Source organism: Blennius ocellaris, assembly GCF_963422515.1.
Source record: "Blennius ocellaris genome assembly, chromosome: 10".
Classification (NCBI taxonomy): domain Eukaryota; kingdom Metazoa; phylum Chordata; class Actinopteri; order Blenniiformes; family Blenniidae; genus Blennius; species Blennius ocellaris.
The window spans coordinates 3,618,646-3,644,565 of NC_137659.1; the positions used below are offsets into that span (position 1 = coordinate 3,618,646).

Here is a 25,920-nt window from a genome sequence, read left to right on the forward strand (position 1 = left end):
CGACTTTCAGCTCATGACGTCAAATTAACATAACAGCTGCTTTTTCTCCCATTTTATTACTTCTCTGTGACAAATGAATACATGTTCTCTCTCTCTCCCTCTCTCTCCTTTCCAGCGGATGCAGAGGAGCCAAATGTGAAGGACAAGGTAAGTGTTGGCTGCTTGTGGTGAAGAGAGGAGGAAACTTAAATGTCAGAGCGAAGGTTGGGTGGGAAAGGAGATGAACCCCTCCGCTTTTCCAAAGGACTTTAAATTATGTTTGACAGGAGCCGTGTCGTAAGCGTTCTATAAGCGCTCTGAGATTTCCACAGGAACTTTGTGTTCCTGTGAGACGGGCACAGAAAAGTTCAGAGGCTTGCATGTTCCTAACTCTATTACAAATCGAAAGCCTGATTTGTTTCCCTTTATTTGTGAGAGATATGCATTTGCGGCGTGAGCAGAGGGACTAAATCGTTTTTTTAACATTTCTGCCGTTTGCGTCCAAACGGACATTGTTTGTACAAAAAAAATTGTCGCCTGAACGCAAAAGATGCATTTTCATGTGAAACGCTGTATATGGGGCCTCAGTCGTCTAATAATGCAGCATGTAAACTCTTCAATCTGATTAGATCAATCTGATTGTTGGAGCGTTGTGTCAAATCCATGAGAAGCCATTAAATCCTTGTTCAGTATACTTGGTGGGCTTCTGGGTCAGGATGGATGTTATAAACGCCTAAAGTCAACAGTACAAAGCATCGTGGGATTGATCCACTGACTGAGACCCTGTCCACACGGTGACGCCGTTTCATGTAACCGTATTGTTTTTGGCCGATCATCCACACGGCCTGAAATGGGGTTTTGAATCTGATGGATTTTTCTTCATCAACCTGAAGAGATTAAGACTTACTGTCGTGCTCGTCAGGCCGCGAGTGGAAACCTCTTCACCAAGCTCCTCGCCTACCTCGACAAAAGTCCCTTCGCGGGCCCGACGGCCGAGAGGAACCGCTACGACGTCGCCATGGAGACGGCCCGAGGTCAGCCGGTGGGGCTGGAGAACGTGCAGAGCCGGACGAGCGGCGCCGGCGTGACGGTGCAGAAGAAGGACGCCAGCCAGTCGGTGGAGGAGGTGGCGGAGGTGGCGGGCTGGATCAAGGAGGTGGCGCCCCCTCCTGCGTCGCTGGTGTACGACAAGCCGCGCAAGAAGACGATGCACGTCCCCGAGCTGCAGCTGGACGTCAAGGGCGGCAGGAAGAAGGCGGACGACGACGTCTTCGGCTACGTGATCACAGACACAGAGTGAGTACTGAAAGTGGAAGACGTGAAGCTTGAGAATTACCAATATTGATTTTAACTGTAAAAATTAAAAAAAAAAGTTACTTTTTTTTTTCTCACAGTTTGAAGGAATGGTTCATATATAGGGGCAAATCGGGTGAAAGAACACAAAAAAATAATTTTGAAAAGTTTAAAATGGAGGAATTGTTTAAAAAAGCAAATGTATCTGGTATTATTCTATTCTATTCTGTTCTATTCTATTCTGTTCTGTTCTATTCTGACGTGACTAAACAGCTTAAATAGCTAAAAATACCCACAGAACTTTTTTTTTTTTTTTTTTTTTGCAGCACAAACCCTAATTTTGCTATATACAACAGAACTAAAAAGAGGAAAATAGAGTAAAATGACTAAAAAAGCTGAAATGGCTAAGACGCAGTGGTTATACTGGGATATATGGCGTCTATATGGCGTTTCAGTCCATATTACATGCCCCCACTTCAAAATGGTAAATGGATTTCACTTATATCGCACTGTTCCAGTGCATAAGCCTGCCTCAAATGCGCTAGTGTTTGCTGCATTCACTGATTTGATTGGTTAATGTCTGCGTTTACTGTGCTGATGAGCCAGTGAGAGGCAGAGTGGGGCGGGTCACGACGAGGCAAATATTGCTAACCGATAAATTATATACAGATACCATTTCTAAAAATTGGTGTTCCTGGTTTTAATAGAAAGCCAAAATCGACAGGGAAGTGCAACACCACTGCCAACAATGTTAGTAAATTAAATGTTTTTTTCAAATACATTTTTTTTTTCAAAATTCATTCCCGCTTTTGCTTATATACATTAAAAGTAAATAAAAAAAAGTGTATTGTGTTTGTAAAGGATTCCTACCTGAGCCTTCAAATACTGTCCTGCAGTACTGCTTTCAACCTAAAGGTGGTGTCATGAGCCACGACGGAAACTGGTCCAGGTTTGTTCAAAGAAAGTGCCAAAGACTGCAGTAAAAGGCCTTTTCTTTTCTTTTTTCTTTTTTTTACCTTTCATGCTTTAAGGGTAAAAGTGCTGAAAGTCCTGTGACATTTGGAGCTGCGGTGTTGACTGACGGACACTTCATCTGCACGTCAGCTACCATGTCAGGCCACACTCCAAAAAATAGCTGATTTTTTTTTTTTTTTTTACTGAGAGTAATGTGTGTGTGTGTGTGTGTGTGTCGACAATGCATGACTTTTTTCCCCCCCTTTTGTTTTGAACAGTGATGATCAGGGAAGTGCTCTCTCACAGTAATAGGAGCAGGAAATGTGTTTTTCCCTGCAAGATACCAATCCTCGGTCTCTTTGTGGCTGCTTTCAAGGGAAAAATTTGGTTTCTCATACATCACAAAGCCGGCGGACCTGCCGCTGCACCGAACAAACAGCGCATACGACGAGGGAAAGACGACACCGTGGGCTGTCTCCTCCCTGCATTCTTATCCACAACTCAGGGCAGGGTCATTTTCACACGATTTTATTTTCCTCTACCCGCAAAGTTTGCGATTGAAGTCCTTTAGAAATCCCGGCTCCGGCGTTTGGTTTTTCAAACTTGTTGCGTCGACGTGATTCATGCCTCAAGGTCCTGGTGGCTCGTCTCTTTTGTCGTCGTTGTCTCCCCCCCCCCCCCCCCTCGTCTTGTTACTTGTCATTCAGATGTACGCACCGGCGAAGCCATAAATGTTCCATTGTGGACGTGGGGAAAAAAAAAAACAACAACTTTGCGATGTTACTTTGGAGGTCATGCTTGCAGATTCAATTCTTTCGGAAGCAAACGTAGCTCGAGTCTTTTTCCTTGAACTGCCTCCACATCAGCCGCGCTCATTATCGTACACATCCTTATGGGATCAATGGGCAACTTGAGTTCTTATTAAAGCTCCATTCAGGCCATCAGGGTGAAATATTCTGCCGCGACTATTACGCTGTGAAGCTAATGTGCATCACTGGTCCCGTTCGGTACAGTGAAAACATCCACAACATGAATGTGAGAGCAAAGTGACAAACAAATCAAAGAATTCTCATAATGAAGGCATATTCTTATTTATTTTATTGAATTGAATAGAACAGGATTCATTTTTATTGTTTCAGAAACAACAAGACGAGGTTTCATGTCTCTTAACATCAAAATATATGTGGATTGAAGGGTTAGTCTATGTTTTACGCTTATTTTTTTCTAACGAATCTCACAAAACTGCTGAAGAGAATTGAACTTGTGAGGGTAATAACAGTGTGTAACTACAACGGGCCACATTTGTTTGCGGAATTAAGGAAGCATGATAGCCGTTAGCTCATATCGATACGAGCTCGGGAGCGCAGGTAGCAAGAGAACCGTGTGAATCGCTGAGCATGGAGCGTCTCCATGGCAACAGAAGCTGATCTCCTCCATGAGCTGCCTTTCCCATCCCCTTTGTGCAGGACATTTTTTTCAATTATTTGGGAATTTATTTGAAAATGGTTAGTCGTTAAGGTCCCGAAATCGAATCGATCGGTCCTGAGATGATGACAAATCATCCCTGATCATTTCATGCAATTTGGGTTGGTAAAATATATACAAACCAATAAATAAATGAAGAAATTAAGAAATACACATAAACGAATACAACTATTCTCAGCAAAACTTTCGTTGTTGAAGTTGATGAATGTAATTGAATTTCAAGATGAGATTAGGCCCAAACCCAAAGGTTTGGAGAAAAATTCATGTTCAGGCTGGGTAGAAATCTTATATTCATTTATTCTTCTTTTTTGCATTTTTGTATTTTTGTTTTACTTTCCCTTTTTCAGTTTTTTTCCTTTCTTTTGTCTTTTTTTCTTCCTTTTTATTTTCTTTTTTTGCCTTTCTATTTCTTTTTTTGTTTAATTTACGTATGTCGCAAAGCTACAAAGTTTAAACATTTACCCTAAACGTGTATGCAGGCCTCAGTCTTTTCAAGTCCTGTATCACTTCCTTTGATGTGTTTGGTCTCCTCTGCAGGATCCGTGTTCAACAACACATTTTATCATTCTGAGGTCTTATATATCAGGGGGAAATTATTGCAGCATGTTTAATCTGCACCAGGTTGGTCGATTCCTAGTGAAATTAGCACGTTGTCTGAATAAAAATTGGTCAGAGTTACTCAGATTTATCAGACAAGACGTGCGAAGAAGAATCAAGACAAATCTCCAGCGTCTTTATAAAGCTGATGGGAAAGTCTGGATGCTCTGATCTTCAGCTGGGAGGCTTCACGCGTCCGGAGCTGCCGCCCTCTGGACTGACTCCTCAAAGTGTCTCTTGACATTTTTGGCGAGATTGCTTTGGACTTTCGAAGAGCTCCAAAGCCGTCCTTGACTGTCTGCGTTGTGTCAAATCTCTTTTAGAGGGAGACTGAAGAGCAGCATCAGCCCGAAACATTGGGGGGGAAAAAAAAAAGAAGAGATTCACCAAAGATTGGAGGGGGGGAGGGGAAACAATCCCACTGTGAAACAAAAGCCAATATCATTTATCTTTGTTTGCATGGAGAAACATCTTAGAACATTTGAACATTATGAGTTTCGGTGTTGCAAATCTCATCTATAATAGCCCCATGGTTGTTATTTTTTTGGATGGAGCCTTGTTATGTGGCCACGGAATAGTGATTTGTTGGAAGTTATATTTCAGAAGTCATGTCAGGTTGTCCATGGGCCAGAGGCCAATTTTTAACAAAGTGGTACCATCTGGGTGGGCAAAGGCGACCATATATTTTCTGAAAGCTAACAGTCTCAGGTGTCTGAAAACGCATAACCTTTTCAACTTGGGAGCTTTTAGAAATTACAGCTCGGCAAAGATCGGACATTTACTGTGGTACATAGGCATATTACACATTTCCTGAAAGCCCAGAGCCTTGCCTTCAGGATTACATTCCTTTTGGGGCTATAAAATATAGATGATTTTATCAAGAGCGTGTTAAATGAAGTCATATCCTTAACTTTGTAAGTTTTTTTTTACATTGACCTTTGAGCTTAGACCATGACCTTGACCTTTAAGGATAAGGGTGCCATAAATGAATTCCCCATATCAAATAATCTATAAGTAGGGCATTTATTGCAAATGTATATCACTTTTGCATGCTGAACTATTGCAATTTTACATTTTCACAGTTTGTCATATTTTATTCACAATTTCCGGTATTTGCCGAGCCGTAATTTCTAAAAGCTCCTAAGTTGAAAAGGTTAACATATATTTTCAGACCCCTGAGACTGTTGGTTTTCAGAAAATATATGGTGGCCTTTGCCCACCCAGATGGTATCACTTTGGCCTCTGGCCCATGGACTATGGGGCTCCGTAATCCTAAATATCAATATTTTTTAATATTAAATATTGCGTCTGACTCAGCATCAAGAAAACTGTTTGAGATGTAAGTCATGGATTCAGGCATTTGTAATAGTTTTGTGTTCACGTACATGGGTGAAATTCCCTCTGAGATCCTGCGGTGAAAAAATAAAAATAAAAGAACTAAAGAAATAAAAGTGGGAGCATTACAGAGCGACTGCAGGTGAGAGGTGATGGTGGGATCGGCCTGGTAGTTTTAGAGTATTATCTCCTCCTGTTGGAGGGTGATTCATTCTCATGCTTTTTATCCACACGTATGGTTTCCTCTTCACTGGCGGCTTTGCAGGAAGCGCCGCTTAAGCAGTAAGACATATTAGAGGTTCTTAACTAGTTCAGTCAGTCAAAGTCCTTTATGAACACACACTGCTGCATAAATGGGCAGCCTTTATTATTTTTGTGAGGTGAAGCTCAAACGAACCAGAGATGTAAAAACGTTAATGGATGTTGCAACGTTCGCTCACCCCTTGCGAACCTTTAGGGTTGAGACTTTCATTAATCTTGTTGCTCCTCCGCGTGTCGTTTCTTTTTACTTTCGCATGAAGCATCTTTAAAGTTAAACTCTGTTTGTAAAAAAAAACCAAACAAGTTAAATGAATTTAACTGGCGATTTAAGGTGTTCTTAGTTATTCACAATGACGACCTGGAAAAAAATCCAAAACTTTCACTTCAAACTTCTTTGATTATGTTTTCTCACAAATACAAAAAAAAAAAAAAAATCATCTTTTCATTGATCATAACTTTGTTCTTTATTCGGTTGGATTGTTTGACATATTACTTTACATTTCTATTTTTTCAATTTTTATCTTGTTTATTGCAGTAACAATGTGTTTGCGTTGAAGAACAAATTGGCTTCAAAACAACTTTCAAAAAGAGATTATCATTGTGTGTTTGTGTGGTCCAGTCGTGGGTTTCGATTTTTTTTTTTTTTTTTATCGTATTGAAGATCTCTTGAGGAGTCCGGAGGGCATTCAAAGTCTTTGATGTGGGAAGAAATGGTCTCTCCTTTGTCGGCTGAAACCTCTGGCTTTTCTATTACTACATGCAGCAATCCTCTCCTCGGGCGCTTCAGGCCCCACAGAGCAGGAATCTGATTGGTGTCTGACAGCTGGCGGCAGGAGGACCGATAACACTCCACTCTATCATTTTATTCCTCTCACAAGCAGCGGCTCTCAGGGTGACACCGAGGATTGTACTGCAAAGAAAAACTCAACTTTTTCAGCTTTTACGACAACGTATTTACATTCAGCATATCGAACTGTCAGACGGTTTGTCGCTGAATGAATATTCAGATTCGGTGGAGCTGAGGGGCAACGTTCCAATTTGACCTTGAGTAAGTCAAATGAGTTCATCATTCCTGCATATATCATTGAATTAAAATGCTTCAGTGCAATTTGATTAAACGGGCAAAAAACTGAACAAAGTAGTAATTTATTGTTGTTGTTTTTTAAGGAAAAATAAGCATAGTTTTGCTATTTGAAAAATGAGTTCGGGTGCAAAATCCAGTCTCGATTCCTAAATTCTCGTCCTCTGTTATCTTTTTTTAAAATCTCTTCTTCTTCTTCATTTTACCTCAAGGGCTTCGTAAACCCTCCATAAATTTTGGAAAAAACAATTGAAAGCTTCCTTAATAGAAGAGATACTGAACCGTACAGGCTTCTTCTTTGCTCTCTGTCGGGATTCCATTTGGCAAAAATCTTAAATTTCTTTGATTCTTTGACCTTCACATATCCTTTTAGTGTGAATGTGTGTATGATCTGTCCAGGCTGTAATCTGTGATCCCTACAATAGTTAAACTTGGACAGAAGACAGATATAGTAGATCTCAATCTACGTTTAATCTCCACAAAGTAACGTAGCTTTTTAATGCAACTTATTTTAGGTCACTGTGTCCTCGGAAGTGGAAAAAAAAAAAAAAAAAGGAGGTAGCAGCATGTATGAAGGTAGATTCACCTATAAATGTGACAAAAGCTATAGATCTTGTCACTGTTATCTTAAAAAAAAAAAAAAAGCTCCCTGCTGCTTGATGCTAATGTATGTGTCTTGTGATGAACCGGCGACCCGCCGTCGCCCACGGTTGCTCGGTATCGGCTCCAGAAAAGTGATGGATAGATATGCAGTGGAGACGCACCAAAGTGCCTCTGTGAGAGATAATATTCAGGTGGTGGTTTCACACAGGGGTCGCAACCTGGCGCTCTGTCTGCTGAACGCCGCTGCGAGGTCTCCACCGTGGCTATCTGAGCCGAGGGTCTGCAGACGGAGAGCGATCTGAAGCAGCCGCTCTGCTCAGTGGAGTCTGCAGACTGAGCAGGGAGGAGAACCAGCAGCCGTCACGAACTTCTCATAGATAGAAGCACGAGTAACATTAGGCATTGCATCACAGGAAAACTGGATTGTCAGTCAATTATATATTGTATTATGTGCAGCATATGGACAGGCGTCATCCCAGATATACGCGCCCCATTTAGACGCCTTATTATTTATTATGTTAATTATTTGTAAATTTCAGTTGCCTAGGATGAATACGCATGCAGGTGGATTACTTTGTTATGTAAAGATGCAATGCATTTGTACAGATAAAGACACATAGTTCCTTTGAAAAAGTAATTATGTGTTAGTTAGTGAATGTGATGGCGAGAATAACATACGAAGCAATTGCAATCAACCATATTGTTCCTTTCGACGAATTTCTCTCTCTCTTTGAAAAAAAATACAAAAATAAAGCCTGAGATGATCCAGAATGACGAGTGGATATGTGGGATGAAGGATGTTGCAGTTGGAATTATGAGACAGGAGGAGAGGAGTCATGGATGTAGTATTGGAAGATATTTTTTGATGCTCTCTCAGTAGATACACTTCTTCTTTCGTATATCAATGGCCCCTGCTCCTCTATAATTATTAATGATAGCGTCTTCAGTTACCTTGGGAACTGCGATTATATTAATTAACATTCTTTCAAATCATTACATTGTCAGGTGATAAAACATGAGTGGGGTTAATGGTTTTATCTCTAAATGATCAGGTTAGCACTATGCAAGTTTATGAGGCATGGTCTATACAGTAAATATATGTGTTTAAAAAAAGAGGAATGAAAGGGTTTTTTTTTTGTAAGCAAATATCACATTATTCTTCCCATGTTGTGCCAAATGAAACATGCAGACCCCAATGAGATGTTTTCTCTCCACACTGAGGAAAATACCTCTGAGAAGTAAATTGGAATTAACTGAATCAGTGAACAATTAAAATTTGAATATCTTTACACAAATATATCTCATATTGAAGCCAAAAATATTTGTTGAAAATACAATACACTCATTTAAGTATTGTGAGCCAACCTTTTTAAATTCATCCACACAACTAAAAACGATCTTCTTATGTTCACTGTGTTTCATCCATTATTTAAAAACCCCAAATACTACAATACCCATAAGCCATCAGTTTTCCCAAGCGCCACAGACAGATAGAATGAATAACATCCTTTGTGGAAAAAAAAAGAAAGTAATTCAAATATAGAACAATGTGACTTGATCAACATATGAATTATACCAAAAGTTGCCTTTTTTTAAACCGATCCAGTAGAATGTTTTTACCAGTCTATCAGATATTTTGGGATTTAAAAAAAAAAGAAAGAAAGACATTTGGACAAATAGAAAGTCTTTCCTCCCAAAACTGCCTGTGAAGATGTTGAACATCCTGCAGCTGTCGGGAAGCTTCCTGTGTTTGACTGAAGGGAGGTCAGACGAGTTCGCGGCAGATAGGAAGCAATTAGTTTGAGTTGGGATATTGAGTTTTAATCAGTCTCCCAAGACACACACGCACACGCACATGCACACACACACGCACACCCCTGTCTTACCACCCGATTGGCCCGGCATGCATCAAGAGGCTGCCTTAATGGACTGGTTCATTTGTTATTCCTCCATTTCTCGGTTTCCTCCTTCACGCTTTGGTGAAATGTCAGAGAGCTTCCTCCGCTCCGATTGGGCTGCTGTGAGGTCCAAACATGGGGGAAGTCTGGGTCGTGTGGAAGAGGTTTTGGTCTTTTTCGAATTAAACGCGAATCTTTACAATCCCTATAAAACACTAATAAAGCTTCTCGCATTATTTTATCAAGTCCGCCTCATGTTTCGAAAATTGAACACAGATTACAAATGAAGGAAGAAGAAAAAAGTTGTCTTTGAAATGACTTTGATGTATGTCTGTATCTTAATACTTGGGCTTAAAGGGTCCCTGAAATAATTCTATTAAAATACACCAGTATTTAGCATTATTTTTCCCCCTTTCGAATGATATATGACACACCAATGACAATCACACCACTATCTTGCTCTTGAGCGCCGAACGTCTAAAAATGCCTTTAAATCTCCCGCCCTGTGAATCTGACCTAGTTTTCCCAACTTGCCGTAGTTTTGCGCTGTGACGTATGAGGAGTTATTTACTTCCGCCCACAACAGCTGATCGTAGTGTCTTGTTTACATGTGCTCTGCATTATCGCGTTATTTAGCAGTTTTTTAGAGTCATGCCTAAGCGTTGTGTTGCGGCTGGGTGTTCCCAAATGCCCAGTCCGTCTGTAAGTGTCCATAAATTCCCAAAAGATGAAACTTTGAGGAGATTATGGACAAAACAAGTGCAGCGCACTCGCTCCAACTGGACACCAACAGAGGCCTCCTATCTCTGCAGTCAACATTTCACGGATGACTGTTACGAAACAGCACCCGCAATCCGAGAGTCACTTGGTTTTGATGTGAAGAGGAAACGTATCCTGAAACCTGGTTCTGTCCCCACTATTTTTAAACGGCTTTTTAACGGATTTTTAAACCCAACCTTCAGTAAGTCTTTTTAAAACCTGCTAAAACTTAAGACAAATAGACCAATAAACTTTGCAAAACACCCACTCTGACACAAGGGTAAATACCCGGTCACACACAATATGTGCACACGGGTAAATACCCGGTCACGCACAATATGTGCACACGGGTAAATACCCGGTCACACACAATATGTACTCACGGCTCAAACATGTATGGTTGAACGCCTTGATTTTCTTCTAATTCTTCCTCCGATGATTCCTCTCCTTCATCTTCGTCCAAAACCAACGATACGTCACTTAAATCTTCGCTAACATCGCTCCTAGGTGCTTCTGTATCGCCAAACCCCTCCATTCTTCAATCAGCTGATGTTGTTTTGGCTGGGACATATAACCCCTCGTACGTCATATCCGGTCTAGCTCAGGCGGCTCACATTTATGGCCCGCAAATATACCGTCGTCTGCTGCATCATGTAAAGTCAATTAAAAGGGTCGGAATTCGGACTTTTATCTGGGAATGTTATATACCTTTCAAAAGCATATTTATTCTTCTTTCTAAAGATGAAATCTGAAAAACATTTCAGTTACCCTTTAACAGCATTTATCACACAAAGTGTCAAAGTCAAGCTTTTGGATTCTTAAACAGCTTTGTAATGCTAAGTTAAGTTAAGTCCTTATTTTATAAGGAGTCACTCAATCAACAATGTTGTTAACAGCTGTTCGGAGCCAAAGGCCATGAAGGAGCTCAAAGCATTTTAGGAGGGAGAAGTGGACAAGGAGGAATGCAAATCTATAAAAAACATAGATATGCATAAGAAACTACAATATAAAAAATGGTAAAAGGGCAAACAGTGGATACCGAGGTGACTGCAAATAGTAAAAGCTTCTTCTTAAGACTAATTACAGTCGAGGGGCTTCAGCTTGACTCAAAGGTCAGACGTTTCAGTCAGGAGTCAGGAAAGAAGCTCATTGCTTATCTTCCAGCAGTCTAAACTTATAGCAGCTTCACTAGAAAAAGGCCCAGACTGGCCTAAGCCAACCCTAACTCTCAGCTTTATTAAATAGAAAAGCCTTAACCTCAAAGGGAAAGACGTCATTATCTTCCTCACTACTACAAGACAGAGGCTCTGGAAACAAACAAGGGTTTTTACACTGTGAGGCAGGAGGGCTAACCACTACACCCTATTGGATTGATGAAATGTCCGTCTTTTCTGCATACTAAATGCAAATTTTAAATCAAATCTTTCCTCCATAACAATATTAAGTAATACCTTTTCCTTTTCATAATCTGCTAACATTATAGCATCCATCTATCTGTCTTCTTGAATCCAACTACATGTAAAATTGACATCGTTGTTCTTTTTCCCCCATCATAATACAATTTTACTTGTATTTTATTTCTAATATATCTCCTCTCTCAATTTTCTCCCCCATCGTCCTCGTCATCAGCGGACTCCAGACGGACGAAGGCCTGCACCTGATGGAGATCTTGGCCCGCATGGCGAAGATCCAGATGACCGACTTCGCCGAGCTCTCGTACGTATAGCTCCTTTTAATGAAGAAAAAACAAAAACTAGAAATCTATCACATTCAAGCAGATAAAGCCAATTTACTCACTCCATCCTGCTCTGAAAGCTCCGACAACCCACAGCTGATATATTTTTCTCTCCAAACTAAAGCCTTTCATTTGTCAAATTGCATCACAGAGTTTGTCAAAAAAAACACCACATGTACTGTAAAGCTGCCACTCTGAATAATCTGTTGCGATTGAGAAACGACGCACCTGTTCTGGTTATTATAAAAAAAAAAAAAAAAAGCCAATTTTTTATTTTTTTTTCAATGCATGAAGTCTGTTTGAAACAGAGCCAACACGCTGAAGGAGACAAATTTCACACATGCATTCTTTTTTTTTTTTTTTTTTAAGCATAAATCCCTCAACATCGCACAGAATACGAGGACTTAAATCAAATAAATGGAAACCCGTCGTGATCATCTGCAGAAATATTGTTGATAATCTCCTGATTTTGATTGATCGGTTCAATTACAAGCACAAACATTACTGTTGATCGATTTAATTTGATCATTGTGAACATAAATACATTTGAAAAACACCCCAAAAATGTCAAGCATGCATAAACCACCATTCTCTCTTCTTTTTTTTTTTTTTTGCTTTGCAAATCCATGTCAGTTTTACATTTCTTTTAAAAAATTTGATTTCTTTATTCATAAAAAAGAAATCAATGCAAATATGCACGACTATCACCAGAGCTCTTTTCCATCTTTAGTCTGGAAACAAGAAACAACACACTAGAACACAATAGTTCAACTATAAAGATGCTTTTCAGAAACGAAAACGATGCGTCTTTACTTGAAATGTTGTCGCGTCAACCGGGTCTCAGGCTGCAATGTAATACCTAAGCTTTGACTGCATACTAAAACCAAACTACATCATGTTAACCCAAGTCTTTACTTTCAAATCGAGGGATTTACTGCCTTAATGTCCTCAAACGATGGCGAGAGCAAAGGTTCTGCCGATGACTCACGATGTCCACGGTGCGCTCTCTCTCCGTTCCCGACAACAACCACTTTCTACCCGCCGGCTCCGGTGGGCGTTGATTTCGTCCAAGGGCGAGAGCATCACACGCTGAAACCAATCAGATATTCCCCACAGAAGACCAGCAGCGTCGGCCGCTCCACAGTTGTTGCCCCCCCCCACCCCCCACCCCCCCCTCCCTCCAGCGGGACGGATCGCAGAGGGCAAACGGGTGGGATCAAAACACGGGGCATTAACATCAGGAGTGAAGAAAGGGGAGGGAAAACAGTAGCAATCCAAGGACGTCGCCTTATTTTCATTCCGTCGACACCCCACCTCCCCTCCCCCTCCTCCTCCTCCCCCGCTCTGGTGGGAGGGGTGTCAAGCAAAGCAATGAGCGCCTCTCATCCGCATTATTGACGTGTTGAAGTCGAGCCGCCGCCTGCAATCATTTATTAATGAGCCTGAACTCCTCCTGAACCCTTTCCACTTATTCTCCACTTCTTTTTTTTTTATTTGCTTCTTTCTCGGTTTGTTTTTCTTTCTCTTTATGTATTTTCTTTTTTTTACCCCAGTTTGTCACTTCCTCTCACTACCTCCCACCTCCCTGCAGGTGACTTTTGTTAGCGACATAAATTGCCAGAAGCGTGGGTTTAGGCAGAGAACTGCTGTCCATCTGAACATTCCAGTGCGGTGTTTGGTGATGGTTTCCACCTGTACCTAACTCACGTCACGGCAAACTTCACTTCATGTGCTTGTCTAAACCCCCACATTGCTTCTGTCTGCACCTCTAAACTGAGCACCTGTAGACTGTGACAAAGTCTATAGTATCCCTCTTATTAGTTTTTAATTGAATATTGGATCTTATTTGTTATCTGCAAGCCTCCTATAGTGAGGCCCCAAGACCTTAGAATTGATTGGTGAGGCAACAAGCATGGTTGTCAGTACTTATATCAAAATCAACATTTTCATCACAGAGAATATTTAATTTTTTTTAATGAATGAACGTGAATGACCTACAGTTATCCAAATATGTCAACATTTTGGAAATGAAAAAATCAGATAGATAGATAGATAGATAGATAGCCCCCTTCCCCATCATGAGAGTGATTATTAAGTTAGCAAGAGAGAGAAAAGTTTGTTTCGGGGGAGGTTCCATATAATGAGAAATGTCCGCGTTGATGATGATGATGATGATGATGACGGTGGAGCCAGCAAAGAAAGAAATCTGTGACATTACTTAAACCCCAAACTGAGTCACCATCGGACTCCCATCAGACCTCGGAGGGAAAAAAAACAAAACAATACTCATTTGTTCCTAATTGAAACGGTGAATTCCAAATAGCCTTCCAACAATTTGGACACTAAAATGACAATGAGTGATCTTTTTTAATCACAAGATTACTGGATTTTTTATTTTTTTTTTTCTTCACTGAATGAGCCGCACTTATTCTTATTTCTCGGACCACCGGGGGGACGCATCAGCTCAGGAAATGAAAACAGATCACCGCAATAGTTGGACAACAAAAGAGCAACTATAGAGGGAAAAACCTTAATTTTTGACTATGAAATCCACAAAACACACAAAGAGTTTAGACTCTCAGGCAATTATGAGATTATGATTACTGTGATAGTTGTAATCATTTTAGTTTATTCATCACTTATCTTGTTAGTACAAGCTTATTGCTATGGTTTGTGTATAGTCTTTTTTTTTTTTTTTTTACACAACCGTCAGTTTTGTTCCGTTTTTGTCCTCTGACTTTTATGAGAAAGTTTTGTACATTACCGACCGCGCCATCGTCGGGAAATATCATGAAAAGAAATATAGCACTGTTTGTGAGTGCTGAAAAATACAGATATCAGTTCCATGAGATGTCTGGAAAATAAACCATTTGTCATCCAGTCAGTACAGAGAAATATGAAAAATACACAGGTGATAAACAAACAAACAAACTTTAAAAAAAAAAGGCTAAAAATGTGTTTTAGTACCAGACAGTAGTTCCTGACATTTTTAACAAAAAACAGTTTGATCAAGGAACATGTTTAAAATAGTCAAAACTAAACTGGGTGCAATTTATTGTCAATGTTAAACACTGATGAAGTGAACAGCTGCTGAAGTTTGGGGCACTTTGTGAACGTCGTCGGTCTTTTCCTTCAACAAAGTGAAAAAGTAATTTTCATTATCTTCTCAGACTGGCTGGATCACAGTGTCTCAGGATAAACGATGTCAAATTACTCCTGAGTCCTCGTTTACGTAACATTTCAAGTGAAAATGCAATTTTTTCCCCTTGGAAACGCCGCTCAATGTAGGTTCATTCCTCAATTCTCGAGTTGATCGTGAACGTATATCGCACCATCGGAGCTTTTATAGGCACGTTTTCTTTTTCCTTTTCTCACTCTGATCTTGATACTGATTGGTTCTGCCAGAAGACGTCTCTTCACCTTCCCACTGTACTTTTTTAAAAATACACTTCAGCAGACACTTTAGTCCATGAATAACCAGCTAACACGTCTCCTGACTATCGCTGAGGGAGCTTACAGTTAATCATCTCGCTGATTAAGCGCCTTGAATCTGGGCAGATTTTGGTTCATTCTTTTTTTAATCTGAAGTAAGCAATAATTCTACAAAAGCCACGGACGTGTTCATCAGCTCTTTATTGAACAAAACCCCGCAAGTCTTTGAGACGAATGAAAAACTTTGCATTGGCGTTTTTGAAGTCAGATCGTCTGCAGCGTTGTTTCCCCAATAAAATCCTTTAAATAACAAATAAAGTTCTTGAAATTGACGAGAGAAAGTAGAAGTTCCATGTTTGTGCGCCGGGAGCGGAGACAGGTGGGGTGAGTGTGGCTTGGGCTTGTAGGATTTACTCACACACACACAAGCGCACACACACACAGCTCACAGGTCACACACATACCTTCACACACTATGTGCCGCCCCCGCCGCCCGGCCCCGCTGTTCGCCCGGCACCTCGCCGTGCTGCTGGGCTGCTGTATTGAGTCCCTGGGTGGCCTCTACTGTTCTGCTGTTCTAATGCACCTTTTGTCTTTGTTGTCCTATTCTGGGAATGAAAGGCGGGAGCTGTACACTGGGGAGAGTGATGGATCGGAGGCAGGGAGAGAGAGCGAGCGACAGAGAGAGAGAGAGAGAGAGAGAGAGAGAGAGAGAGAGAGAGAGAGAGAGAGGGCCAGGGGGTTTCTTTTGTTGCGAGCGCGGTGAAAGCCCAGCAGGGGGAGCCGCCTTGACAATTTGTCAGAGGCGCCACGCTTATTCGGCCAAGGCCGCCCTGGATCCTCGCCTCTGTGGCAACGGCGGCCTCCTCCGCCAGAGCGCAGAAACAAAAGCTGCAGAGCGACACCGAGTCACTCCCAAACGCTTCCCGAGTTACCCAGCATGCCTGTGGCCTTTCCCTTCTTTATCTGCTCCACCACACTAACAGCTGGTTGGTAACACAACACTGATGAAATCAATTCTTTTCCCATCATTTATGACTGTACTGCTGGAAGTCTCCATCATTTATAGATCATCTCTGGACTTGAAGATCTAAAAAAAAAGCGACACCGTTATCAATTGTGAAAGTTTGGACCAAGAATGTTTGGGGGTTTTTTTTTCCCTAACTTTGTGCTCTTTGAAGTCTGTCTGATGCCGCTTGAAACTTTGGCATTTCATTATTGAAGTCATCTTGTTTGGACAAAACCAAAAAATAGTGGTTACTACACGAGGGTTGAGAAAATGCACACATCACAGACAGTTGGTATAATATCGTAAAAACCAGAGGTGGGCAACTAATTGTGGGTCACGTGAAAAATTCTCAATACTATTGAGTACTGAGAGAGCTGACTGGAGTCAATAGAAAAAAAGACGTTTTTTATGAGCTACTGTTGCTCTGTGGCACTTTCTTTCCCAGCCTTGGTTTGGTAATCCTGAATTTCGAGTTCAGTAAATAAGTAAATCTAAAACTATATTTTTAAAAACCATCTTCCCACAGGGAAACACTAATTATGTTCTTTTAATGTATCAGCGCCGTTTAGGACACTTAAGCTCACTGTACATAATGAACATGTTGAAATGCAGTTAAAAAAATGGAATAATAACATTAGTACTATATGTCTTAACCTCGATTTTTTGTAATCCGGATGTAAATCAGGCCTAAAAAAAAAACTTTAATAGTATAAAATAGAAAATACTCTTTCAGTAGAGGCTTCCTGCATCCCTTAATAATATGTTGTGGGGCAAATATAGCTGTTGAAATACACTTTAACCTTCTCGTGACTAAACTAACTGCTTTCATTTAGATCTTTTGCCTGTCGAAGGGCTAAATAATAAAGTGCTTCTGCCACAATTTTCAAAATTAGTTTTAATATCGTGACCTTTATTGTTTGTGATGGAACGATCAAACTGCAGGTGTCCTACAGGCCGCTATAATGATTAGTCCCCCTTTCTAAAAAGCTCCTTTTATACCTAAAAAAAACCCATGAAAATTGATGCAGACGAAGGGGATTTTTTTTTTTTCCCATTTCTACTTACATCTGACACAGCGTCCCGACTTTCTGCTACTTTTCTCTTATTAAACGAGCTGCGATCCACTAAAAGCAGCTGAAGTGGAAGGATGCCGCACAGAGTGGCCGCAGAACACAAGCCCCTCCTCTTCCGCCTCCTCCCATACACTTATCTTTAATCTCATCCACGCTGAGAACTCCCCTTCATCCATTTACCAGGCGGCGACGCCACAGGCACCTCAACCTCGCAACCTCGCGCAGCACCGCCACATTAGCATGGTACAACAACAAAAGTATCTCCCAACAAAGTAGTCGGCGACCTGTGCAACCTCAGCCACCAAACAACACAACATAACTTCCTTTTTTTTTTTTTTTTTCTTCTTCTTTTCTCTTCTGTGAGCGGTTTCCTCTCGGGGAGTGGCGGCCGGTTCACTGGGCCCTGCAGCGAAAGCTTTCACCGTATGAATCATAAAAGTGAGCCTACACACTGCGCCCGGACATGAAACGAACCTGGAGTCTGACTCACACCCTTACATTTCATTTGGAACAATCCAATACTGATTAGATAATACTGACGGTGAGCACTCCGAGCAAAGCGGCCTTGGAAATGTTTTTAGCCGCCGCGGTGGCCTGATAGTGTTCGAGGGGCAAGGAGGCGGGTGGGGTGGGGGGGTGGGGGGGTGGAGTGGTGGGGGGGGGGCGGTGTGGGCGGCCAGCCGCGCTCAGCCTTTGACTGCGAGCTGGCTGCCCAATAATGGCGGCTGTTGTGTAACCGTCACTGGATGTAGACTTTTCTTTCTTTCTTAAATCTATTTTATTTATTATTTTCAAACAGGAAAGTTGAGATGATGTAATGTCTGTCTGAGCTGAGGCGTTGTATCACAAAGTGGCCACTAGGGGGAGATAGTGAGCCTGGACTTGCTTAGAGGTGTGATAATTGGACTTTAGTCATCCCTTTTTTTTTTTTTTCATTTATTTTTAGGATTTATGTATTCTGTTTTGTTTTGGTGGATTTTTCTCATATCAAGTTTCGGTGCCACAGCAGAGCATTCATGCACATTCATTTATAGTTTGATTGTATTTTCCAGTCACCAAAAGCAGGATTAATATAAGCAATGTGTCTCACAGGTGAAACAAATCCAACTAATTATGTGTATTGCTTTAGATTTGTTTATCAAGATAACACAGAATCCAAACATAATTTTAGATTGAAGCTTCATTTGGTGTCAGTTCTGCAACATAGAAATGTAAGTTTATATTTCCAATCACATTAGCATGCAATAATACTGAAATACTGTCAGTTATTATCATGTTTTTATGTTATTTTTAAAAATATTTGTTTGTCTTGTGTTGCTACTCGTTTATTACTGTCCATTTGCTGCTGCAACAACATCCCTGTCTCATGTCATCTCATCTCTATTCAGAAATGTCCATAATCAACGAATATGTTGAAATGAGATGGAAACAAAGAGACTTATTAACAAAGACAACCTAATATATTGAGGATTTTTGTTGAAAAGTATCTTTCTTTTATTATGGCTTTGGGATGATGTAATTTCTGTCTTTTTAGCATAATAACATGACAGCTTAAGTCTTTGAAAGAATCGTGTAATCTGCTCGTTTATCTTGAAAATCCAAAATATTCATTGTATCACGACCCAAAGCTTCAGCACAGACTTTCAGGAGCACTGAATTCAATGCTTGTATATGTTCAATGTCTAATTGAAATGTTGTCTTTTCTCATAATTAAGTTGTTTGTGTTCTTGCAGCGTCAATTGCAAGGTTAACTTCATTCTGTAACTAGAGATGCTTGTAACTATTTGTTGATTAGTTGATTCGGTTAAGCCAAATCGTCCTTTAAAAAGTCCGCTGACCCTCTGTCAGATCTCTAATCTGCCAAAACGTCACAGTGACTCTGGAAACACCCAATCTTACACGAGTTTCTCTCGACTGATCTAAATTCCAAGAGGTGGTTTAATCAGGTTTTCTTTGACATGTCCTTCGTGTCATACATCAAATCACCAAGAACAACAATCCCGATTGGGATCCATTACCCAAAGCAGAGTTTTTCAAAGGATGATCCCACCTTTTCAGATGCCCTCTGACGATGTTGTCTCATTAAAGGGCTTCGTCAGTGTTGCAGCAGTACAGAAATTGCACTATTATTTCTCAAAGTGTGTTGTTTTAGAGTAAATATTGCATCATAATACAAGACTGCAAACAGTGGGTGCTGCTCTTTACTCCGAAACACTTAATTGAAGCTTTTCAATAAGTGGTATCAAACACATTTTAGTGGAAGGGCCACATTCATCCTAATTTTATCTTTAGTGGACCGGATTGGTAAAATAATGTCATAATAACCTTTAAATGTAACTTTTTATTGGTAGTGGCTGAGAGTTCACGTGATGTTGATATTTTGACAAAAATCTAACGATTGTTATAGAAAATGATGACAATCTCAACATAAAGCCAATTTTCTTGATAATATCTGTTGCAAAATACAGGTTTTTTTTTTACTTTTCGCTTTATGCTTGTTTTTGCAAACTAACCCTGACAGCATGGCTTTGAGGCTCATGCCAGTTCGCTACCTTTCATTCCAGCACTACAGTATTCACTCTTAAGAAATGTTTTTTTTGTTGGTTTTTTTTTTATCTATGTTTTCTTTGGAGGTTTCGCTGGTCGGAGCCTTTTGCGTCCCAGTTTTGGCCCACGGGCCTTATGTATGACACCTCCACTTTAAATAAACACAATGGTACTTTCTATTGATGAAACACATTATATGAACTGTTGATTAAGAAAAGTGCAGTAAAAAAAAAAGAAAAGAAATAGAAATTGCATTTTATTTTGGACACGAAGTTGCGGGTCAGAATTGAGTGCCCTGATTTAAACCCTCACGCTGCTTTATCTCACAAAAAATCTTGGGGGGGGGGGCTGATTACAAGACTTCCACATGTCGGGTTTTTGCAGTATAACATGTTATTGATTTGTTATTTTCCATCACATTTCATCTGTTTCAATGGAATACTAGTTTTATCCACTCCTCTTCCCCCTCAATCTGTCCGACACTTTAAAGAACATCGTGAGGAATAATGTGTTTTTATGATATGTCCCGATAGTTTCAGTACTGCATGAGTTCATGCGCCATATTTCCTTATATTCCATCCTCCAATAACCCCCACCACCCGAGCCCCGCCGGAGCTCCTCTTTATTCGGTGACTGACAAGGTTATTTACAAAAGGCTCGGGAGTGCATGTCTTTGTGCGGGACCTGCCCTGGGTGGCAGAGGCCGACAGATGGATATGTGATCAACTCAACATGAGTGATCCCACACCCCCCCCCCCCTCCCCCTCTTCATCACACGCGCGGAGACTTCGTCCGCGCCGGCTGATGAATCACTTCAGGGATGTGACAAATACACGGGCCTCATACCTTCGAGGAGAAAAAATGGGCGGAGAAATGAGCCACTGTGCCGCACGGCGATCCCGGTGACGGACGCCCCCGCTTCGGTTTCGCTCCCGAAAAAAAAAACACCTGCCGAAACGCAGTTTGAGGGTGCACGTTTTAACTCCGTCCCACAAGTGGATCATTAGTTTAACTCGGTCTAATTAGTTTGCTGGTTGCACCTCAGAAGTGAGACGAGTGTGAAAATCGCTGCTGAGTGTGCTGCACTTTGTTGGGTTTTTTTAATTTGATTTATTGGCCACAGGGTCAGAGACGTCCAATTAAAACCATGCAAGGGAGGGAAAAAGGTATAACTGGACATCCACATTTTACAAATAGCTGGGGAAAACTCAATTCCAGCCATCCATCCATCCATCCATCCATCCATCCATCCATCCATCCATCCATCCATCCAATTGATATTAGTTTACTGGTTTTTTTTTTGGCATGCAGATCAAATGAGTTAATTCTCCTTGCCAATTTCATTATTTATATTTTTACATATGAATATTGCATGTATATATTATCAATGCATGTGTATGTATTATCAAAGGAAATGGGAGCATCAATCCCCTCCCTGGTCTACATATCACTCCACTCACCAAATAAGTAATTGAAGCCATTTCACCAGTAGAGTACAACAAATACATCAAACAGACGTATTTGAAAATCTATGTAAAGCCGACGTGTTGCAAGTCAAACTTGTGTGATTGACTCATACGGTTTGCGTCACATCCTGAAGTGAAATTTAGCTCAAACTTGTATTTCCAATATCAGGAGTGTAATTTATTTTTTGTGTGTGTCCAATCAATACTGACAACATTTGTTGGCAGTTGGTAGTTTAGTGTTTAATTTACGTCTGTACCTTCACATTAACTCTGATTAGGAAGATGTAAACGTGAGGATTGAAATATTTTCATTTTATTTTTTAATTCTTTTTTTGCTGTTTCACCACCACCGCCTTCCTCGGCCTCCTGCTTTTTTCACTAAAAGACATATGACTGTGTGCGGTTGGGATTTCTCCCAAAAGCGTAATTTACCTCTTTTCCTTGGCATTTCTCTCAATTATCCCACTGATCCTTTTATTTGAATTGTTCGAAAGAGAAGCGGCCGACCCCACAGCCTGCCGTACCCCCCCCCCCCCCCCCCCCCCGCTGGCAGCATTTAGGACGGGACCTGCTCCATTAATGATGTCTCCATATTTTATAATGGCGTTGTTACAGTAGCGCTCGCTCCCTGCAGCAGCGCGCAATGCATCCTGGAGGGGGACCCGGTTATATATCTTCCCGCTGAGCTTTTAGTCTGAATTACAGCAGGAAAAACAAAAGGTTAATCACATTGGGGGGGGGAACTCCGCTCTGCCCCTGACCACCCAGTGCCTCCTCGCCTCAACCTCAGTGTTTCGTTTCAAGCTGCATTTTAGAACAAAAAAAAAAAAAAAAGAAAAGACAACAAATCCATATGTCTTTCTGTCTCTTTTTTTTGTTGTTGTTTCTTTCCGCTTCGCCACCCCGGCTCTCCATCGTTCTGTGTGGCGGCGTCAAAATGGAAACGCTTAATAATAAACTCTGCTGCTATACGTTTGAGAATCGCCCATCAGAGCGTCGTCCTTTTGTTGATGACCAAATCCTCTCATCACAACCCCCCCCTCCTCGCCTTCATTTCCCAGCGTGCCTTAAACGCCGGCGGGCGCATTACATTGAGATTCAGGAGGTTATCTCGTCGTGGTGATGGGGATTGCAACAGCCTAAAGGATCGCCACAGGTTAAAGCTTTTCCTCTCCCTCTAAAGCGCCACGTATGGCTGAGCCTTAATGAGCACCGCGGTCTGAAAAACAACACCTAGCCACCCGGGAAAATAGGTTGCGAGGATGCCTTTCGTAAAGCCTCTAAACGTGTGTGTGTGTGTGTGTGTGTGTGTTGCAGGGTGGTGGGCCCGGCTGTGACCTTCAAAGTGAGCCCCAACACTCACAACGTCAGCACCGCAGATGTGTCCAACGTGGCTGGTAGGTTCTCCTCGGCTGAGTGATATTGTCTTTATACTGACGGAGGGAAGCGACAGCCCCCATTATCATCAGGTTTCCTCTGCACCTGAGGCCCCACATGAACGTCTCTCATAACCCGCCGGCTCCACACTGAAACCTTTCAGGGTTTTTTTGGGGGTTTTTTTTTTTTTTTTTTTTTATGCATCCGGTTATGGCTACGCTCTATGGCGAGTTCTGCTCTTCCTTTGTGTTGCTTTAGGCCCAGTTGGAGTCAGGTCTTTTTGCGTTTGTCGTGCGGTCGAACATCTCCAATCATCTCTTGGGTTCGTCATCGTTCGTTCACACTGCGACCCAATTCCGATTTTCTGCTCACAATGTGACCCAGAGCCGATCTGTTATGTGACAGTGTGAACATTGCAATTAGGATTTTTTTTTCGCACACCGAACCCACCAAACCTCGATCGTATGTGGTATAAAATCAGATTATGTGCCTGATGACTTTCAGTGCCACACGGCTGTGGGAGTGCCACGTCATTGACGTGAGACTGACATGACGAATTGAAGGCCAAAATGTTAAAAGCCTTGCTCTCATTTCTCAATCTCTCTCCCCTATCCCTCGGCGTAACCGCTCGAAAATGGCATCCATATTTACCTCCAGCAAACGGCGTGCAAAGAAATCGGAATTGAGCATCCAGACCTGCACTGTGAAGGTAGAATGAGGACGGATAAGTAACGGCAGACATTTTTTTTCACATTGTGTTTTCATTTTTGCTTTATCGTATGAAGTGCAATTTAGCAAACAATATTTCAATAATGCAAGGGGTTCACAGACGTGTCATAGTAGACGTTGGAGTTGTTTGTGTAGGTGTGTTTTGCGATGTGCAGAATGTGACTCAATCAATGAACGTGTACACTTAGTGTTGTTTTGCATCTTCAGTGTACTGATGAAATTCTTGAATTTACTGGGAGATTTTTGACGTTATTTTCCACCTTGAGATCTGTCATGGGAGAAATTCTGTTGAGTAATGTCACCTGTGGGTTGAATCCACTGAGACACACTCGCACGTACATTCAGACCGACTGCACCCAAATTCATTTGACGTGCATCATCTGAAACCCGAGACAGGCATTTATTCCAACAGTCAGTGTGACTTTTTAATAATGTCAGTTTACTGCGAGTTCAGAAGAAATGTGGAAGCAGGTTCAACCTATAAGAAGAATGTATAATAATGTATATATGCGCCTCGTAATCTTCCAAAAAGGATCCAGTTACAAAGAAAGCATTTCGTATTTCAAAGGTTTGTTTTTTTTATTTTTTGTGAGCCATTCGTTCAACTTCATGCAGCCTTGGTTTACCAAGCTAATATCCTTTTAATTAAGTTCTCAACCAGGGAAAAAAGAAAACACCTAAACTCAATAAAGATGCTTCTATTATCGCCAGGCAAAAGCTGAGTTTCATCATCTAAAAGAGGATTTCAAGTATCAAAAAGGGAAAGATGGGCAACAAATGACAGATCAGCGATGTGCGGAGGGCCGAATGAATACCGACGAGTCGGAACCAACAATACTGCGAAGCTTTTAAGAACTCGTGTTTAAAGAGAGGGATTTTAGTTTCTGTGCTTTAATTAGTTTGTTGCAGCCTATTGAGTCTGTTTGTGCTTTTTATGTGTATGTGGAATTTATTTTGTGGCTTCGGAAGGTTGAATAGGCTGCAGGAAATATTCAAGTGGAACAAAGTGGATGTTATTTCACTTAAGTAAGTGTTTCTAGTATATGTACTTTTATTTCTTTTCTTTTTTTTTTCAGTTTTGTTCACGACATTTGAAGACAAATATTGGGACATTCTTGTCTTCATATAACCAAAACTATCTTGTTGTTTTTATTAGTCATATGAACGAAGGAATCCCGTAAAAGATGAAGAATTTAACAGATTTTCAGCCACATCTGTTAGAAAAATGCCTCATGAGGAGCAAAAAGCTTTTAAAATATTTTTTATTACCTTTAATTAGTCCATAAGTGAGTTGTTTATTCACGCAGACTTTCCTATCATAAGTATCTATTCAATTAAATTTAATTCATATTGCGCTAAATAGAACAGTAATTTCAAAGCACTTTTGCAGAGAAAAAAAATTCCACTCAAACAAGTTTCTTCTAATTAAAGGACGTCAGTTTAGTTATTATTTATTTTTATTTTTTGCATCCTCTGGGGTTTCTTCATGAATCTTGCTAATGGGAACATATGTAAGTTTAGTTTAACCCTTTGGTGTCGTTTCAGGTAATCCTTTAGACGATTGTACTTGCTTCATAATCAATGTATGAAATATAAACTGAATGTTAAAGTTTATGTTCATTATGAATGAATTTCTGTCAATTTTAAAGCCGTTTCCATGTGTATCAGTCGACTGATCATTGGGAGTTTGGACAAAATAGAAAGTTCCCACTTGGTGTAAAGAAGTTGCCTGATGGACTAACACTAGCATGAGCAGGAATGTAAACGTCATACTGGGAATGTGATCAAAAAAAACCCAGGACTCGGTGAAGATTGTGAAGCAGAACAGTGATGTGTGGATGTAAAACGTGCTCACTGTCAGATGAGATTTTTGTCCACCGCCTCTCCCTTTCCTGAAGAACAGACACTTCCTCAGTGATTCTGTTTCAAGATCCCTCGAATCCAAAAAAACGCCGCACTTCAGGCTGACGGGGGACTCTGATGGAGGTGTGTGCTGTGCGTGCGTGCGTGCGCCTCACGGACATGAAGCGAGGGTGTTGATGAAGTGAAGAATAAAGAAAGGAGGAATGTTTGCCATTAGCTAAGCTGTCAGTCCAGAGAGAGGAGGAGTTTTCTGATGTTCTGAGTCCAGTGTGCACGCACACACACACGCACACACACACACACACACACACACACACAGAAACTCACATGCACTGGGAAATTAGACCTGTCTGAATGATCTGTATGAGATCGTTTTTTTCGGCTTCGTAATTAAACGCGTGCGCACACATACACACACTTCATGTCGACTTCCACAGACACTCT

At 41.0% G+C, this 25,920-nt stretch overlaps 1 protein-coding gene across 1 annotated transcript in view; it reads left to right on the forward strand.

Annotated features, from left to right (window-relative positions):
* Positions 1–25,920, forward strand: part of LOC308135094 (receptor-type tyrosine-protein phosphatase N2-like) — a gene marked incomplete at its 5' end in the record, with an annotated part of 199,749 nt that overhangs the window by 39,420 nt on the left and 134,409 nt on the right. Inside the window, 4 exons of the mRNA XM_080502967.1 lie at positions 125–147; positions 902–1,275; positions 11,875–11,961; positions 22,825–22,904. Of these exons, the coding sequence (XP_080359093.1) occupies positions 125–147; positions 902–1,275; positions 11,875–11,961; positions 22,825–22,904 (564 nt within the window). The remainder of the gene's footprint in view (positions 1–124; positions 148–901; positions 1,276–11,874; positions 11,962–22,824; positions 22,905–25,920) is intronic.